Source organism: Euleptes europaea, chromosome 9 (assembly GCF_029931775.1).
Source record: "Euleptes europaea isolate rEulEur1 chromosome 9, rEulEur1.hap1, whole genome shotgun sequence".
Taxonomy (NCBI): domain Eukaryota; kingdom Metazoa; phylum Chordata; class Lepidosauria; order Squamata; family Sphaerodactylidae; genus Euleptes; species Euleptes europaea.
Genome location: NC_079320.1, coordinates 6,899,402 through 6,919,793, shown reverse-complemented (window position 1 = coordinate 6,919,793; position 20,392 = coordinate 6,899,402). Strand labels below are relative to the sequence as shown.

General features: G+C 46.7%; 2 protein-coding genes across 2 annotated transcripts in view; one reads left to right on the top strand and one right to left on the bottom strand.

Annotated features, from left to right (window-relative positions):
* Window positions 1–20,392, bottom strand: part of CTNNA2 (catenin alpha 2) — a 633,745-nt gene that overhangs the window by 233,587 nt on the left and 379,766 nt on the right. The window lies entirely within an intron of this gene.
* LRRTM1 (leucine rich repeat transmembrane neuronal 1) lies at window positions 3,081–4,760 on the top strand. Its single transcript, XM_056855154.1, has one exon. It carries the CDS (start codon window positions 3,192–3,194, stop codon window positions 4,758–4,760), a length of 1,569 nt encoding a protein of 522 aa, XP_056711132.1. The 5' UTR covers window positions 3,081–3,191.

Here is a 20,392-nt window from a genome sequence, read left to right as displayed (position 1 = left end):
CACATCTGCAAAGCCTCTGGCTAGAGACTCCACAATCTCTCCACCCCCCTTTGCCCCCCCCATTTGCCTTTCACCTGCTTCCCTACTGGTTTTCCTATCCACTGCTACCATTGGGCAGGATAAGCAACACAGGACTGCCTGGGCAGGGAACTGGGGGGGGGGAGTAGGAGGAGTCAACCCACCCTTGCAAAACAGACTCATTTGAGATGGGATTCGAGCTTTGCTTTTGGCTCTCCTGTCCAGCAACACACCTTAAAATACATAAGGAGGCTACAGTGAATGCTGAAAATGGAAAATTGTAGCAGTAAAGCTTTCTTTCTTTTTATCTTCCTCCCTTCTTTCCTTCCTTCCTTCCTTCTTTCCTTCCTTCCTTCCATCTTTCCATCCTTCTTTCCTCTTCCTTCCTTCCTTCCTTCCTTCCTCCCTCCCTCCTTCCCTTCCAACTTTCTATCCTTCCTTCCTTCCTGCCTTCCTTCCTTCCTTCCTTCCTTCCTTCCTTCCTTCCTTCCTTCCTTCCCTCTTTCTCTTTCTCTCTCTCTGTCTTTCTTTCTTTCTTTCTTTCTTTCTTTCTTTCTTTCTTTCTTTCTTTCTTTCTTTCTTTCTTTCTTTCTTTCTTTCTTTTCCTTCCTTCCTTCCTTCCTTCCTTCCTTCCTTCCTTCCTTCCTTCCCCTTTCTCTTTTTCTCCTTCTTCCTTCCTTCCTTTCCCTGTTTCCAACATTTCATAGTATGAAACAGCATTTCCCTCCCTATAGCCTGGGCAATATTTACCCTGCTCTAAGTTCTGTGGGATCCCCCCCTCCCCGAATGTCAGTTTTAACTCTTTGGACCCAGCCTTCTACTGGGTGCCAAACGCCTATGAAGGAACTGAGGAATTCCGAAGGAACTGAGATTTTGCTCCTTGATACTACATCCAGATGGCCCCAGTCCCATTTCCAATGGCATACCCCTCGAAAAAGCACCCTTAATGTTATCTAGCATGACAGTTTTATTCAATGCCTCTGCAGAGCATCAAATGCTCTAGGATCCAAATGCAAGTATCCATCCTCCCCCCCCCCCCCAAGCATGAAGTGCTTGCTCACAAACACCGGCCAGGGCAGGCGTTCAGGTGTGCCGCAAAACGGGCACAAAACTGAGCAGCATTTCCCTGGCAACAGAGTGGGTACTTGTTCCCCCAAGTCACTAAAAGATGCAGAAAATGCCTGTCAACAATGGCCTTTCCCATACCTAAGGGTGGCTGAAATTAGCGGGCAGGCATTTCTTGGTCCACTGAACAAAACATCAGCCCAGTTCTAGAAAGCTTGGGGGGTCTGACCCTGCCTCTCCCTCCCTCACAACGCACACACACAGACTCCCCAGAAGCAAGCTGCACGGAAGATTGATTCATAAATGCAGCATTCGGAGCACATGAATAACGGTTTTGTGTGCCGAAGCATCTACCAGCGGCGATTTCCCCACAAAGATGCCATTAGCCAGAGCGTGTACTAAAGGCTTTTTAAAAAATGCAAAATGGTGAAGAGACCAAGCCGTATTCACTCTCACACGATCCCGGTCCCGTTTACAACAACCTCGTCTGCATCTACGTCTCTCAGACGCATGCACACCGAAAGGAGAAAACGGAATGGAGTGTGTTCAACACCCACCTCTCCCTGTAAAACGAACTGGGGGGGAGGGGGAGGGGGAGAGCCAAATCCTCATCTCAGACAACATAAAAGCACCCAAGGCTTGGGATGTGGACAGATCCTTCCTGGAAAACAAACAAACAAACAAACAAAAACCCAGGAAGGTACACTCATCTTCCCCTATCCCCAGTCTGAATCCCCTTTCCCCGTATACGCTCGGACCCCTGTTGAAACAAAGAATAAGGAGAAAGGGCATCTAATCCCATGGCTGCATCCTCAGAAATGCCTTTGCCACTGCAGCTGTCTTGGTGTGTGCGTCTGTGTGCATGCATGTGCGCGTCGGAGTTAACAGCGCTTCAAAGTCTCTCCCGTTTCATCAGAGAGAAGGCATCTTCCTTTACCGGTTTCCCTAAAATGTTGGTGAGATGCCCACCCTCTTTTCCTTTCCCCCCCGTTTGCCCATGTCTGCGAAGCAACGGCGCAGGCATACAATCGTGAACAGCTTACGACACGCAGCGAGCGCCGGGCGCCTCTGCATGCTGTGGCTACATACTGCTCTGCCGGGAAGGAGGGATGCGCGCTGTTCTCTTTCTCTGTTTTCTCTCTCTCTGCTCTAAGCATCTTCTAACAAGCCAAGCGAACCAGGGATGGGGGAATAAAGCCATCTTTCGCCGGTCCGGTGGGCGAAGCGAACAGGATGCCGTCTCGGTGGAGTAAAAAGGTGGTCGCCGGTCTTCTCCAACGATGGACATGAAAGAGACTGTCAGATCTTGGGGAGCTGTTAAGTAAAGAGTTTTGGGTTTGTTTTTTGTTTGTTTTTTCTTGGAAGGGGCTTCTTTCTTTCATTCCGCACCCCCCCTCCTCTCTCGTTCCCCACGTCACAGTATTAACTGCAGAGGGGGGAAAAAGGACAGAGGGGAGAGAGAGAGAGAGAAAGGAAGGAAGATCATGCCTTATGCCCATACTTCTGAAACTTGGAGGTCTTGGGAGTCGGCTTAAAAATAGGGAAGGGGGAGAAAAAAGCTCACTGGACATGCCTCTTGCCCTTTGAGACGGAGCAAAGTGAGACATTGTGCGCCTGCCAACCTCGCAGAGAGCCGAAAAGAGACAGAATTGGTGGCAACAGAGAGCTCCTTTTTAGCCTTGCATATAATTAAGTCCAAACACAAAGGAAGCGGCTGAATGGAGGTTGTCATTCTCTGGAAAAGGGTGGGTAAGACACTTTTTAAAAATTTAATTCTTTCCTGAAGAGAGAGAGAGAGAGATATTTTTTTTTAATTGTTCTTTCCTTTTTTGCTGCAGCGTCTAACGTGGACGAAACCCCTTGTACCTTTCGAATGCCTCTGAACTTTAATACTGTACAGATTTCTGCATGCTGGCTTTACCTTGTTGTTTTTTAAAGACACCCCGAAGTGAAATATTCGGCCCCCATGCTACGTTTATTCTTGCCTGGCCCCCACCCCTTCCCCCCCTATTTGATATACGGTATGATGTAGAATTGGAACGGAAAGGAAACTGGCGAACAAAAGGTTCCATGGACATTCTCATGCGCCTTTGGGAATATTCTCGCTAATGGATTTCCTCCTTATTGGTGTCTGTTTAAACTGGCTGCTAAGGAAGCCCCCGGGGTGGATCCTGTGCGCGCTGGCTCTCTTTTCCAAAATGCTCCCAGCCGTGAATAGTGGGTGTCCGTCCCTCTGCCGGTGTGAGGGCAGGCTATTGTACTGCGAGTCGCTGAACCTCACGGAGATGCCGCACAACCTGTCGGGCGTGATGGGCTTGTCGTTGCGGTACAACAGCCTCTCCGAGCTGCGTGACGGACAGTTCGCGGGGTTAATGCAACTCACGTGGCTCTATCTGGATCACAATCACATCTGCTCCGTGGAGGAAAATGCCTTCCACAAGCTGCGGCGAGTGAAAGAGCTCACCCTGAGCTCCAACAAGATCACCCAGCTGCCCAACACCACCTTCCGGCCCATGCCCAACCTGCGCAGTGTGGATTTATCCTACAACAATCTGCAGGCTCTGGAGCCGGACCTGTTCCACGGGCTGCGGAAGCTGACGACTTTGCACATGCGGTCCAACGCCATCAAGTTTGTGCCCGTCCGCATCTTCCAGGACTGCCGCAGCCTCAAGTTTCTCGACATAGGATACAATCAGTTGAAAAGCCTGGCTCGAAACTCTTTCGCTGGCTTGTTTAAACTCACTGAGTTGCACCTGGAACACAATGACTTGGTGAAAGTGAACTTGGCCCATTTCCCCAGGCTCCTGGCACTGCACTCCCTCTGCCTGCGGAGGAATAAGGTCACTATCGTGGTGAATTCCTTGGACTGGGTGTGGAAATTAGAAAAGCTGGACCTCTCAGGCAACGAGATCGAATACATTGAGCCACATGTCTTTGAGAGCGTCCCTCACCTCCAGTCCCTGCAGCTGGATTCCAACCATCTCACCTACATTCACCCGAGGATCCTCAGCTCCTGGAAAGCCCTCACTAGCATCAGCCTTTCTGCCAACATCTGGGATTGTGGCCGCAACATCTGTGCCTTGGCCTCCTGGCTGAGCAACTTTAAGGGCCGCTACGACAGTAACTTGCTCTGCGCCACCCCTGAGTACGCGCAGGGTGAGGATGTCTTGGACGCGGTCTATGCTTTTCACTTGTGTGAAGATGCCCTGGACCAGACAACCCAGGGCAACCTGCAGCCGGCTGTAGGGAACAACAGTGACCAACTGTTCAGCTACAGCCCTGCCACTCTGAACTACGACATGCAGGAGACTGAGGGGGCCAGGACGACAAATGCCGTCACGGTAACTATGCCCGGCGAGAGCAGCGAGAACGCTGTTCAGATCCACAAGGTGGTCACGGGGACCATGGCCCTGATCTTCTCCTTCCTCATAGTGGTCTTGGTGTTGTATGTCTCCTGGAAGTGTTTCCCGGCCAGCCTTAGGCAACTGAGGCAGTGCTTTGTGACCCAGCGTAGGAAGCAGAAGCAGAAGCAGACCATGCATCAGATGGCTGCCATGTCAGCCCAGGAGTATTACGTCGATTACAAACCCAATCACATCGAGGGTGCGCTGGTGATCATTAATGAGTATGGATCCTGTACTTGCCACCAGCAGCCAGCGAGAGAATGTGAGGTGTGAGCTTATTGCTGTTTTTTTTTTTCTTCTTCTTTTTTCTTTCCGGTGGGGGAACAGTATGAAACCAAATAGCAAAGGGCCAAGCAAAAGACAGTCAGAGCTGCATACACAGTGCCCGTCTTTGCTGAAAGTATTAAGAGAGAGAGAGAGAGAGAGAGAGGAGCTGTTCCCCTCCCCAAAAAAGACTTGAAATTTTAGCTTTACTGTGGCTTAAAAACCTTCAAGACAGTCCACTTAAAAAAAAAAAAGAGAGAGAGAGATTTCACGGAACGGCTCTCTTTAAAGATCTGTTAATATTCAGAACATATCTGGGCGTAAAAAAAAAAAAGAAAAGAAAGAAAGTACCAACTATTGATTTTTCTTTTTTGTAAAATTACAACAAAAATATGTTTAAAATAAAAAGGAAAACAGCATTTACAGTTTTTTAATAGACTGGTGTATGTTACCTGAATTGCCAACCTATAATATGTTGTGTGTGTGTGTGTGTGTGTGTGTGTGTGTGTGTGTTTGCTAGAGGAAGGGGGGAAATTAATTGCTTTCACCCACCCAGAGTAAAGCAGCAAACCTTTGGTGCTGATCAAGCCATGCGAAAGCAAAAAAAGTTTAAATCGACGTTTAGCTCCTTGGTTTGGTAACTTAATGGCTGGTTTGCCCTACTGCCGTCGAATTAAAAAAACAAGGCAAAACACATGACAATCCAGTTTTCAATACGGTACCTGTCAAATCTGTACATAGTCGAATGCGGACCTGGGATGACTGGGGGATACTTTAAGTACTATAGGCAGCTGTTTCACTCTGTCAACACTGCAGAGGGTTTATAAGTTGATCCAAGTGGCACCAAAATGCAGTTCCTTTTGTATTGCACTAGAAATGTGTCCCCCCCTCCCCGTCTCAACTACTGGCCTAGGGCTAGGGGGAGGACAGAAAAAAATCTGTCTAATATTGCTGTTTTCTGCTGTTCCTTTGGCACACCTAACTCCTGAATGGGGTCAAATGTTCTACCATTGTCCTTTTTCATGTTTCTAATTTACCCCCCCCCCCAAAAAATGGGGGGGGGCTACAGAGCACAGAGGAAAAGTGAGTAGAGGCCGCACTCCCAGTTGCAATGGGAAAAAGCTCTTGGTGTGGCTATGGAGGCTCTGCATAATGTAGGGAACCACCTTTGGGAAAAGGGTATACCTCTGATGTAGCAAAAGAGGGTTGCCAGCATCAGGTGGGGAAATTCCTGGAGATTTGTGGTGGGGTTTGGGATGGGAGGGACCTCAGCATGGTATGATGCAGGGTTGCCAGCTCCGAGTTGGCAAATACCTGGAGATTTTTGGGGCAGAGGCTGAAGAGGGTGGGGTTTGAGGAGGGGAGGGACTTCAATGCCATAGAGTCCAATTGCCAAAGTGGCCATTTTCTCCAGATGAACTGATCTCTATCGGCTGGAGATCAGTTGTAGTAGTGGGAGATCTCCAGCCAGTACCTGGAGGTTGGCAACCCTAGTGCGATGTCATAGAATCTGCCCTCTAAAGCCGCCGTCTACCCCAGGAGAACTGATTTCTGCAGTCTGGAGACCAATTGCAGTCCCAGGAGATCTTCAGGCCCCACCTGGAGGTTGGCAACCCTAAGAGAAAACTACTAGGTGGTGGGAGGAGGCAATACATATTGTGGAGGACCAGGCCTTATTAGTCAATGTGCTGGGGATTTTTTTATTATTATTTATTTTTTTTCTTACTGGTGGTATGAATATGATTAAGGACAAACATTTAAAAAAAAAAGCACTTGCGAATGCAAAGCTGGTTTCGTAGGTCCGTTTCTGTCCCCTGCTCTAAGTGACTGCCTTATGTTGCACCCCTTCTTCTGTTTTCTGAGCTCATCGCCTCTAGTAAAGAGACCAGCCTGCCGACCACTGTTTTAAAATATTGCATAGTCCTTCATGTTCTACCTGTGGATTTTCTCAAATGAAACAACAGACAGGTGCATTTCTCGCTTGCTTTATCTCCCTCTGTTCAATCATCAACAAACAGCTTAGCATCTGAGTAAAGCGGATGGATGGAAGATTTTTAAATAATAATAACAACAGCCACCATGTTTCACCCGTATTTCATGTGTGGCGGAGTTGGAGGAGGTAGAAGCAAATGCCACGGAATTAGCGCATATTTAATTAACTTAAAATGTCATTGCTTTGAAGCAAGTAGATGTATGAAGCAGACCACTGACACCTGCTGCAAGAAGCGGGGGGGGGGTGTTCATAAAAATGCTGAGGGGGGAAGAACTAAGCTAGGCTTCACATTCCCCCTCTCTCTGCAGAGCAGTTACGGGACAACCCCCCCCCCCAAAAAAAAGAGCACCCTCAACTTTGTCACACGAACACATGAAGCTGCCTTATACTGAATCAGGCCCTTGGTCCATCAAAGTCAGTACTGTCTACTCAGACCGGCAGTGGCTCTCCAGGGTCTCAGGCAGGGGTCTTTCACATCACCTACCTGCCTAGTCCCTTTAGCTGGAGATGCCCGGGATTGAACCTGGGACCTTCTGCATGCAAAGCAGAGGCTCTACCACTGAGCCGCAGAGGTCTTTCACATCACAAGCTGGGACTTATCTAGCAGAGGAGACATTTCACAAGTTCCAAAAGAACCGGTGTGTGTGTGTGTGTGTGTGTGTGTGTGTGGGTTTTAAAGGAGAAATCATGTTTATCTCCAGGCCCCTTTTGGCTTGTGCTGAGCTATTGCTACCTAAATTGAACCAGAGAATGTTGAGCGATGGATGCGGCTCCTTAGGGGAGGAGAGGGCATATCCCCCGCTGGAAAGCCCCACCCCAAAGCCCGTTACATTTCCCTTAAGGGTCTTGGCATTTACTCAAATGATAAAAAGCTGGGAATTATTCTGGAGCAGAGTCAGGAAAGTAGCTGTCTCTGTTTGCCAACAGCCACAATTGCAATCCAATGGGTAAAACTCCCAATGACTAACGACAGACCAAGCCTCTCCAGAGCTGCTCGAACATCCCGTTCTTTTAGAAACGGGGGGGGGGGCACCTTGCTGAAATGCTCACGTTTAAGATGAAATCATGCAGATTTGACTCATGAAGCTCTTCCCTTGGGAACAGCCTGGGAACGAGCATGAGAAAAGAGCTATTGGGTGCTCCGGATATCACCATTTTTGCCCAGATTTCACACCGATGCCTTCCTGCGCAAACATTTTGATGCTTTCTGCAGAAAGGTCATGCAGATTTTTCTAGCTGCAAAAAAATGACAAGCTGTATAGAAGTGTCAATCATGTAACGCCCCCAAGCCCCACCCTTCCCCATCAGTCATAGACTTCTCATTAGCTCACTGTCTCCAGTTGCACTGGGAATAGATTACTGAAGGTGGCAACATTTTTGCCGGCTTTCAAGAATGAACACATGAAACTGCCTTATACTGAATCAGATCCTTGGTCCATCAAAGTCAATATTGTCTACTCAGACCGGCAGTGGCTTTCCAAGGTCTCAGGCAGAGGTCTTTCACATCACCTACTTGGCTAGTCCCCTTAACTGGAGATGCTGGGGATTGAACCTGGGACCTTCTGCATGCCAAGCAGATGCTCTACCACTGAGCCACAGCCCCTCCCTTTGTTTGGAACTATATAAGTTTGTTGTAAATTTACAGGGCATAAAAAGACTCTGGAATAACTTTTATCAGGACCACAACTGTACAGCCACATGGTGTGTACATATAACTGTATAAGGTGGATACACAGAAAGACAGATAGGGAGGCATCAACCATGCATTTCATAACAGGGCTCCTCTGCTGAAATAAGCAAAATGCCTTGCCTTTTAACTAAAATTTAAATGCAGAGAGTTCAAGAATTAAGTTTTACAATCCATTCATTCTTCATCCTCTTCCACTTCACATTGGCAGCTTAAACCTCTCTGCACCACTTCTGAAAGTTTTCCCAGCTAACCTGACCATCTTTTAGTATTATTTAGTTAGTTACCGGTAGTTATTTTTGCTGTCAAGTCGCAGCTGACTTATGGCAACATAGGGTTTTCAAGGCAGTATACATTCAGAGGTGGTTTGCTGTTGCCTGCCTCTGCGTAGCAACCCTGGACTTTCTTGGTGGTGCCTAATCCAAACACTAACCAGGGCCAGCCCTGCTTGGCTTCAAAGATCTGATGAGATCAGATAGATGGATAGATGACAGACAGACAGACAGACAGACGGATAGACAGACGGATAGACAGATGGATGGACGTACAGACAGACAGACAGACAGATAATGAATAGAAAGAATCAACTCGTAGGCAAGAAGCCTGAAGAGGACTGTAGCTAGCTAGTATCATTGCCCAAACCTGCACAAGCCACAATATACCCAGAAATTGTATTCCACGGGCTGTGAGGGACTTGGCCCAAGAAATAAGGTAATAATTGCAGACCAAAATGACAGACATTAATTGTCTGCAGCCCAACTAAAACTGATGTCGTTTCCCCCTTCCTTCCAGGTAGCTATCACTGATCTGATTGAACAACACTGCAGACTTGGGGCAGGAGAACCAGGAGAAGAATCCTCACAGATCTTTCTTGATTCCCCCACTGGACTAGCTAACCACAAAGATTCAGAAAGATCTGTTTGGCATCTGCCAATCAGAAAGTACCCAGGCAGGTAGAGAAGGTGTGTGTGTGTCTGTGTGCAGGTGAAACAGACTACTTTGTAGGAGATTCACCTGTATGTGACCAGATTGTTGGGTGCCGACAACAAAAATACTTTTCTCTTAACAGGGTACACATGTACACTTGTCCGTACACATAGGGTTGCCAGGTCCCTCTTCGCTACCAGTGGGAGGTTTTTGGGATAGAGCCTGAGGAGGGCGGGGTTTAGTGAGAATCTTCATTGACATAGAGTCCAATTGCCCATATAGCCATTTTTTCCAGATGAACTGATCTGTATTGGCTGGAGATCAGCTGTAATAGCAGGAGATCTCCAGCTAGTACCTGGAGGTTGGCAACCCTACTTATACAAGAGCACACATTGTCTATTTTAGGAGACTGCTAAAGTCTGCAACACTGTATGCATATCAGAGTTCATTCATCTTCTTTCAGGTCTCTCTCCCTTTTCTATACTATGGGGGATATCACAAAATCAATGTTAATGGATCACATTCTGGATGTGCTCTGAATGTTCAAAACACAGAGATATTTGTTCCAATGAGAAAGGTTCCAGACTGTACCCTTTTATAATAGTTAATGGGAGCTGCAGGGATCTCTAAGCGGGTGGGAAACATGCTACACATGATGCACATCAATAACTGTCTTGTCTAAGGTGGGCTGAGAAAGTGGTCCCTGTTGCCTGCAAGTGGAGGGGGGGGGGAAACAGAAACACATTTAGCAGATTGTGAACACTGTCAAGGAAATGAAGGTGCATAGGAGGAAGGGTGGGCATTTTCCTTGAGCTTTGAGGAAAACCCAAACCAAGTGAAGACTTTGCTTCTGAGGAGGACACCCAAAATGCCTTCCTCTGCTAGGGAACAAAACACAGAATCTTTAATGCTGTTCTTAATAGCCAAGGGAAGCAATGGTATTGAGGCAGCACACAGCCAGAACAGAAAGGTATTTGGATTTGAAAGAGAGAGAGAGAAGAGAAAAGAAAAGCAACACAAGAGATGCTGAACAACAGGCAGACGGAGGGATGGAGGGACAGACAGATGTACGGACCGATAGACAGACATGTACACACATACAGAGGTACCGAAAAACAGAGATGTTATAGCTAAAGGTCAGGAAAGATGAGGTGTGCGCATTGTGTATGTGTAGGTTTGCCAGGTCTCTCTTCACCACCAGCTGGAAGTTTTGGGGGCGGAGCCTGAGGAGGGCGGAGTTTGGGGAGGGGAGGGACTTCAATGGAATAGAGTCCAATTGCCAAAGCGGCCATTTTCTCCAGGCAAACTGATCTCTATTGGCTGGAGATCAGTTGTAATAGCAGGAGATCTCCAGCCAGTATTTGGAGGTTGGCAACCCTATGTGCGAGTGGATGCTACTTCACAAGATGATGGCAGACACAGCGGTACAAAATGTGTAAGCAGAGATGAAAGGAGTCCCAAGGAAAGGAGACTGAAAAAAAAATAGAACGTGTTTCAAAAAGTGGCATGAGGAAGAAGGAAATGATGAGGGGCCATGGCTCAGGGGCAGAGCATCTGCTTGACATGCAGAAGATCCCAGGTTCAATCCCCGGCATCTCCAGTTAAAGGGACTAGGCAAGTAGGTGATGTGAAAGACTCCTGCCTGAGACTCTGGAGAGCTGCTGCCGGTCTGAGTAGACACCAGTGACTTTGATGGCCCAAGGGTCTGATTCAGTATAAGGTGGCTTCATGGGTTCATGTGAGGATGGGATATCCAGTCCGAGCATTTACCTTCTTCAGAAAATATCCATCCATGCTGGAGTTTTTGGAGGACTAACCTGACTCCTGTTGTGAGCTGCCTTGAGACCGGCTTCCGCCAGGAAAAGGGCAGGATAAAATATTTAATATATGTTTTTAATTACAGTTTTGTTTTTGTTTGTTTGTTTGTTTATGCCCTCAAATCACAGCTGACTAATGGCGACCCCGTAGTGTTTTCAAGGCATTTAGAGATGAAGAATACCCTTCCCCCATGGCAGTCTGGAACAAGCCGGTGATCTAACGGTTAATGTTTCAGATTTATTACTGGTGCCCCTACAGCTGGATCACCCCGTTTATTTCAGGCAGATATTTGGAGGAATTGTTTTAACAATCGAAAGTTGGTGAAAAGGTTTCGTTACTGCAGCATGGAAAGGAGGGAATGGAGGGTTGTCTTGAAAACTGTCTAGAAAAAGAAGAAGAAGTAATGCCATGAGAAACTAATGAAACAACACAGTGTTCTGGCAAGGCAAAAACTTTAATTGGGTGGGTGGGTGTGAGAAACCCAGCTGAACACAGAGATTATTATTATTATTATTATTTTTAAATGGGGCTGTGTGTCTGGCTTAATAATGAATGTCTTTGTTGTGAAACCTGGTGATTCTCTCCGAATCAGAGGCTTTTCATTCTTTACTTTTTTTCTTTCTTTAATATTAAGAAGATCTTGCTGTTTTTGGTATTCAAGAACACTCATTCTTCCCTCCCCTTGTTAATCAGACCATTTCCCCCCTCTTCTCGTTTTCCAGTATTGACTATCCATAACACTCTGATTTCCGATGGAAGGGGGGGGGGCGTAGAGAAGGTGTGCTGTTTCTTTATGATAATGATTGCAAAAATTTTTACAGGTAATATATATCAAAGGGGGGAATAACACAGAGTTTGAATGATATTAACTATGTTTGATTGAGCCCAAGAGTAGGGTTGCCAACCTCCAGGTGGTGGCTGGAGATCTCCTGCTATTACAACTGATCTCCAGCCGATACAGATCAGTTCACCTGGAGAAAATGGCTGCTATGGCAATTGGACTCTGTGGCATTGAAGTCCCTCCCCTCCCCAAACCCTGCCCTCCTCAGGCTCCGCCCCCAAAACCTCCCGCCAGTGGCGAAGAGGGACCTGTCAACCCTACCCAAGAGGCTAATGTAGTCCCCCCCACATGGGTCTACTTGCACAAGAGCTCTAGAACAAAAGGAAATGTTGCACTGAATACAATCTGGGCTCTTCCACATTGTCATTTTCCTTGCTTGTAAGTTCCTGTTTCTTCTGTTGAGATGCCAGGGATTGAACTTGGGGCCTTCTAGAAGAAGAAGAAGAGTTGGGTTTTATACCCCGCTTTTCTCTACCTGTAAGGAGTCCTTAAAGGATTACAATCACCTTCCCTACCACTTAAGGCAGAATCAGACCGGCTTACAATCACCTACCCTTCCCCTCCCCACAACAGACACCTGTGAGGTAGGTGGGGCTGAGAGAGCTCTTAATAGAACTGAGACTAGCCAAAGGTCACCCAGCTGGCTTCGTGTGCAAGAGCGGGAAACCAACAGGGTTCACCAGATTAGCCTCCACCACCCATGTGGAGGAGTGGGGGATCGAGATCAGAGTTCTCCAGATCAGAGTCCACCACTCCAAACCACAGCTCTTAACCACTACACCACACTGGCTATTAGCTGGAGGCTGGAACTGACCCCCCAGAAGAAACAGGACTTTACAAGTGAGAAAAATTAGAATGCAGAAAAGCCCTCTGGCTAAACATTAGCGATTCTACCACCCAGTGGATTGCATTGGGAGTGTTAAGTGCGTGACTGAACTCCTTCCCACTGAAAGAAAACCAATGCAGCATGAAGTTTTCAAAGTTGGCATCATTTCCATTGTGCTGTGTGTGTAGCTATTAGTTAATGTAAGAGGTATGAATACACACATCATCATGATGAATTATTTTATTTATTTAAAGAGCTACGTGCTTGAAGACTCCTAAAAAGAGGAGGTCGATGGGCTTAGAAATGTGTAACTCTGATTAAAATTGCACTGTTAGTGTCTGGAATTCACTAACATTAAAAGTCCAACCTACACATACCTTTAGAGTTTTGCGATTGGAACTCCCAACAAGTGACCTGGAATCTGACTCTAAAATAGGCCACCAAAGGAGACCAGATGATGAGGGAGAAGGAAACATGGTGGCAAATGAGGTATGCATGGCTAGGTGTCAGTCCCAGTACCAGACTGCTGACGTATTACCAAAATTCCAGATTAGAGAGAACATGAGACTTCTTCTGACGTTGTTGACACCACATGTAGCTGTGGAAAATGTGTCTGGGTGGCAGAGACTGTAACATGAAAGCCGTTCTCCTTTACGTTCTCCCTTGGGGACTGGACTGTTGGTGCTGGCCACTGAATCTCTATTCCAAAGTCCATCCGGTGTGGCAAAAACCATTCTCAGGTGTGACAATTAGCCATGCCATCAGGGCTGGCCAAAGGACACCTGATGAGAACTACGACTTTGGAGAGAAAAGTGAGAAGTCATCCCATTGAGCCAGCATGGCGTAATGGTTAAGAGCGGTGGTTTGGAGGGGTGGACTCTGATCTGGAGATCCCAGTTTGATTCCCCACTCCTCCGCATAAGCGGTGGATGCTAATCTGGTAAACCGGGTTGGTTTCCTGACTCCTACTCCCCAAAAAAAAGTACCTGGAAGGTTTTAGGGTGAATTTTTCATTATTTCGCTCTCTCCCTCCCTCTTGCATTTCGTCTGGAGATGTTGTTCTATGCCCACCCTCACTGGGCATCAAGAAATTGTGGAAGAGAGGATGCACAGCATTTGTTTTGTTTTTGGGGTTGCTTGTTTGTTTGTCCCCCCCCCCCCCCCCACACACACACACAAGGATTAGGCTTCTGGTAGATGAACTACTCATAATGCTGGGGTGTTTGAAAGATATGGGGACAAGAAATGAGAACAAGTTAATTATTACTGTAGAAAGAACAGGAGTTCAACACACACACACACACACACACACAAAAGGAAATCTACTGGTGGATTAGTAAATAAGAGTCACCAGTTTTCTGCAATTAACATACAATATCAGGTGTAGGGGAAGGGGAGAACAGAACCCATATTAAACATTGTTTTTGAAATTAATAGAGCATTTAGAAAGTTACTATGGGAAGAATCAGTACAACTGCTTACATATTATTAAAACTTTGATTTTTACTATGTATAAATTGCATTTTGTTTGCCATGCTGTGAAATGTGTATGTGCGTGTGTGTGTATATACATGTATATGTATATATGTATATGTGTATATATATACATACACACACACATACACGCACACACATACATGTATATATATGTGTGTGTATGTGTACGTCCCCTCATACATATGAGAGGACAGAAAATGCCTCTCCTTCTACAATAGTTCCTACCACACTTCCTCTTCTTTTAGGAATTTTCTTTTTAGGAAATAATTATGCTGGCACTGGCAAGCCACCTCTGTCTGTTGCTTTGAAAACCCTACATAGTCGCCATAAGCGTGCTGTGACTTGACAGTAAAAACAAAACAAAACAAAAAACCCAAAAAACCCACACAAAAAAACAAAAAGGATTTAAGAAGTATATGGAGCCCTGTTGGATAAGAACTCTTTCCAAAGAGTGTTCCCTCACCTCCCCGCATATTGGCATAACATGTATATATGTAGAGGTTAGATTTGACTTTGCACACTGATAGCCATTGATAGACTTCTCTTGCATAAATTTGCCTTCCCACTTGGGGGGGGGATCTGAGCCAGGAGCCATAAATTCCTCATATGATGATTTAATACATTAATTATGCATTGTGTGAAATTGTATCTCTTTTTGTCTGGTCTAAACCTACTCCATTTCACTGGATGAGCCTGGCTTCTAATATCACCAGGGAGGAAGAAAATCTTTAAATATCTGGTTCCCGACACTATTCATCATTTTTATAAACCACTATCACTACCTTCTCAGCCATCTCCTTCCCCCAACTAAAACTCTGCAACACCTCAGCTGTTCCCCAACACTTTGATCATTTATGTTACCTTTTTCTTAACCTTATTTGAAACAACAGTGGCCAGAAGTCCACACGGTATACCAAATGTGGCCGTATCACAGATTTATTTCAAAGCATCAATACAGGCAAAGTTATTTTCAATCTTATTACGAGAAATTTCATATCCTGTTTGATTTTTTTTTCAGTACCCACTGAGAGGTCTTCATTAAATTGTCTACTGCTGTCCCAAGATCTTTTGCCTTGTCCAGTCACGGCCAGTTCAGATCTCATTCAGACCCATCAATCAACTAAACCCTGCAAGAATTACGACAGTAATTGTATGAAGTACCTTAGCATGATTATTAGGGTTGCCAACCACCAGATGCCGCCTGGAGATCTACTAGAATTACAACTGATCTCCAGACCATCAGTTCCACTGGAGAAAATGGCTATTTTGGAGGGTGGACTCTATGTCATCATACCAAAAAGAGGTTCCTCGCCTCACTAAATCCTGCCCTCCCCAGGTTCCCCCCCCCAAAAAAAAAATCCAGGGATTTCCCAACCCACAGTTGGCAACCCTAGTGGGTGAGAAGATAAACCCTCGACAGCCCACAATGACCTGTTTGCTAAGCACGGTATTTCTGAAGGGAACGACGACAACAACAAAACTAGATTCTACACTAGTTTAGGCCCTGTTATTGCTATACTCCTAAAATCCCTTCCATGGCACACAGGTCCAGCCCAACCACCCTCAACAGCCCACAGTTACCCTCAACAGCCGACAGATAAACCCTCAACAGCTCACAGATAACCCTCAACAGCCCACAGTGATCTGTTTGCTAAGCACGGTATTTCTGAAGGGAACAACAACAAAACTGGATTCTACATTGGTTTAGGTCCTGCCATTGCTATACTCCTAAAACCACTTCCATGGCACTCAGGGCCAGCCCCACCTCTAGGAAAACACAGGTGGCCTGTGGCACCAGAGCTAGTAGGAGCACCCACAAAGGACTGTGCTGAGTGAATAGGGCTGCCAACCTCCAGGTGAGGCCCTCCCCTCCCCAAACTCCACCCTCCCCAGGCTCCACCCTCAAATCTCCAAGTATTTCTCCAACCAGAGTGGGCAACCCTATGAGTGGCCAAAGCACGGCCTTAGACTGAGTCTGACCACTGACCTATCTAGTCTAGTATTGCCATCAATTTGGGGGGGAGGGTGTTCTGTCTCCTTAAGAAGAAGAAGAGTTGTTTTTTATATGCCGACTTTCTCTACCACTTCAGGAAGAATCAAACCAGCTTACAATCTCTTTCCCTTCCTTTCGCACAACACGCTGAGAGGTAGATGGGGCTGAGAGAGCTCTAAGAGAGCTGTGACTAGCCCAAGGTCACCCAGCTGGCTTCATGTGAAGGAGTGGGGAAACCAACACGGTTCACCAGATTAGCATTCACTGCTCCTGTGGAAGAGTGGGGTATCAAACCCGGTTCTCCAGATCAGAGTCCACCGTTCCAAACCACTGCTCTTAACCACTACACCACGCTGGCTCAATGGGATGACTTCTCACTTTTCTCTTCGAAGTCATAGTTCTCATCAGGTGCCCTTTGGCCAGCCCTGATGGCATGGCTAATTGCCACACCTGACAACGGCACTGCCATGCCTGATGGCCTTCGCAATGGAGACTCAGTGGCCAACACCGACTGTCCAGTCCGCATGGGAGAACGTAGGGGAGTCTGCAAAGGAGAACGGCTCTTATTTTATAGTCTCTGCCACCCAGAAGCACTTTCTGCAGCATCATGTGGTGTCAACAATGTCAGAAGGAGTCTCATGTTCTCCCTAATCTGCCTTATACTGCATCAGACCTTTGGTCCATCAAAGTCAGTATTGTCTACTCAGACCGGCAGCGGCTCTCCAGGGTCTCAGGCAGGGGTCTTTCACATCACCTACTTGCCTAGTCCTTTTAACTGGAGATGCCGGGGATTGAACCTGGGGCCTTCTGTATGCCAAGCAGATGCTCTGCCACTGAGCCACAGCCCCTCCCCCAGTAAACACCCTCTGGGACTGGGACTGACACCCGCTAGTTTACGACGCTACCAAGACCTCCAGCACATCATCTCAGAAACAACAGGTGAGCAACTAACTGAATGTTGTACCCAAGTTCCCCCATCATCTTAATGAAGATGGTGCAACATTAAATTATGCTTGACTGATGCCATTAGTGACTAAGCACACAGTCCCCTTGTTTACACCTTCTGCCCCTCTGTGCTCATTTGGAAAACATGCTGTTCTGTTCTTTCTTTCCCCCCCTCCCTGCGGGCAAGCTGTGCAGCGGCGGAGTTTAACAACCGAAGACCTCAAACTGTTTTCTCAATAAAGTCCCAGACAAGAAATATGCACGTATGTATTAAACTGGTGGAGAAAGGGCTTATCCAATTACGCTCTTCAGATCAGCTTCATTGGAACAATGCCACTCTTCTTATGCTCTGATGGTTACTAAGAGAGGTATTGGAGGGGGGAGACACTTCAGTACAAATGTGGAGGTGAGAGTGGATTCAGTCTTTGAAAGATTTTTATTTTTGATGGGTAGGAAACCAATTAGGATTAAATTCGATCCATTTATAGTTTCTCACTTGGTCTCAAATATTTCCTTCCAGATTTTTGCGCTGGGACCACTAGTCAACTGTGTGGCACACAGTGACTAGGAAACCAAGGTCTCAGTGGTAGAGCATTTGCCTGGCATAAGAGCCAGTGTGGCATAGTGGATAAGAGTGGTGGAATCTAATCTAGTGAACAGGTTTGTTTTCCCACTCCTCCACATGCAGCCTGCTGGGTGAACTTGGGCTAGTCACAGTTCTCTCCGAACTCTCTCAGCCCCAACTACTTCACAAGGTGTCTGTTGTGGGGAGGGGAAGGGAAGGTGATTGTAAGCCTTTAAGGACTCCTTAAAGGTAGAGAAAAGCGGGGTATAAAACCCAATTCTTCTTCTTCTTCTAGAAGGCCCCAAGTTCAATCCCTGGCATCTCAGCTTAGAAGGACCAGATGGTTGATGGGGAAAAAATCTCCACCTGAGACCCCGAGAGCCGCTGCCAGTCTGAGTAGACAGTACAGGCCTTCATGGGCCAATCATCTGATTCAGTATAAAGTAGCTTCATGTGAAGGGTTCACCTCCCACGAAACTCACTTGGGGAGAATTCAAGGCTACTGACATAATAATAGGACTAGGGTCACTTCCGAGTTTACCTCAGAAGTGACGCAACTCCGTCGGCTTATGGGCCCCTCAAGTCCCCCCCTCAGACTCCCACCAATTGCCAGCTGATGGCTGGCGACCCTAGCACTGGAACCACAAATATTACAATACGGTAGAGACTTCTATAATTATTAAAAAATAGTAAGGAGAAATTAATAGTCACTATTTTTCTCTCTCTTCCATTGTACATAAGGTCATTTAATTAAAGAGGACACCCAACGTCAAATGTTTACCCCAGTACCATATAAATGTTACTATGGTCCTGGACAGTTTGTTCTGGTGTAGCTGCTGCAGCTACTTCCACTCTGGACCTGAAGCTGAACACATGAACACATGAAGCTGCCTTCTACTGAATCAGACCCTCGGTCCATCAAAGTCAATATTGTCTGCTCAGACTGGCAGAGGCTCTCCAGGGTCTCAGGCAGCGGTCTTTCACATCACCTGCTTGCCTTGTCCCTTTAACTGGAGATGCTGAGGATTGAACCTGGGACCTTCTGAATGCCAAGCAGATTCTCTACTGCTGAGACACAGCCCCCTCCCCAGTTGTCATTTAAGGCCTGTCTGCTGTGGTCCTTAACCCAATGGCTACCATCCAAATGGGACTCTCACCAGTTTACACACTGAGAGGTTATGTGGTTAACAGTTCACTCATCAACACAAAGAGAATCCCATTCATTAAGTAGGAAGCTCCAGCCAGCGATTCAGATGCATGGGGGAGGGAATCTAGATGTCAGATTCAATGTGCAGCTGCTGCCCAGAAATTAAAGCCACATGTCTACTTCCTTAGTTCTGCTCAAGATGCAGGGTTACCAGACACTGGCTGACAACCAGCCTGAAGTATTAGGGTAGGGATACCCGGGGGGGGGGGGGCGGGTAGCAACACCAGCTGCAGTGTCATTTCACTTCCAGTAAAAAAATCCAGAAGTGACATAGGTAGCTCTAGGAATCACAAAAAACCTCTATGTTACTACTACTTCTACTACTACATCTTCTCCAGCATGGTGTAGTGGTTAAGAGCAGTGGTTTGGAGCGGGGGACTCTGATCTGGAGAACCGGGTTTGATTCCTCACTCCTCCATGTGAGTGGCAGAGGCTAATCTGGTGAACTGGATTTGTTTCCCCACTCCTCCACATGAAGCCAGCTGGGTGACCTTGGGCTAGTCACATTCTCTCAGCCTCACCTACCTCACAGGGTGTCTGTTGTGGGGAGGGGAAGGGAAGGCGATTGTAAGCCGCTTTGATTCTCCCTTAAGTGGTAGAGAAAGTTGGCATATAAAATCCAACTCCTCCTCCTCTTCCTCCTCCTCCTCATAATAAAAGCCACGCTGGATCAGACCAAGGCCCATCAAGTCCAGCAGTCTGTTCACACAGTGGCCAACCAGATGCCTCTAGAAGGCCCACAAACAAGACAACTGCAGCGGCATCCTGCCTGTGTTCTTCTGGAAGTGGTGCTGAGATCAGTTCCCCTGGAGAAATGGCTGCTTTAGAAGGTCGACTGTCTGGCATTATGCCCCTTTGAGGGCCCTTCCCAAACCCTGACCTTCCCAGGCTCCATCTCCAAATCTCCAGGAATTTCCCAACCTGGATTCTGCAACTCTTGGCCTCTCTCTTTGCAGTACTAATTTGCCAATCCAGCAAATTAGTGAAAAGGGCACATGAAAGATGTTGGCACCCTGGTAGATACAAGAGACAGAAGGTACTTTGTTCAGGTAAATATTGTCTCTGTGTAGAGGTTCCATTTAGCCAGACAATATTCTAGTTTGTCTCCTCCCAACAATGATTGTGAACTCCATTGTTTTATCTTCAAACGTTTGGCGGGATATTGTATAGAGTGGTGCTTATCCAGGGCGTAGGTGTCACAGACTCAAGCACCTGAAAGGGTTTCAACTCATGCTGTGACATTAATTCCAAATGGCATGCCCAAATAACTGAAGGAAATATTACAAGGCGTAAGATCTGACTGACAGGTAGCTCTCAACCTGAACACAGACGATGACTTGTC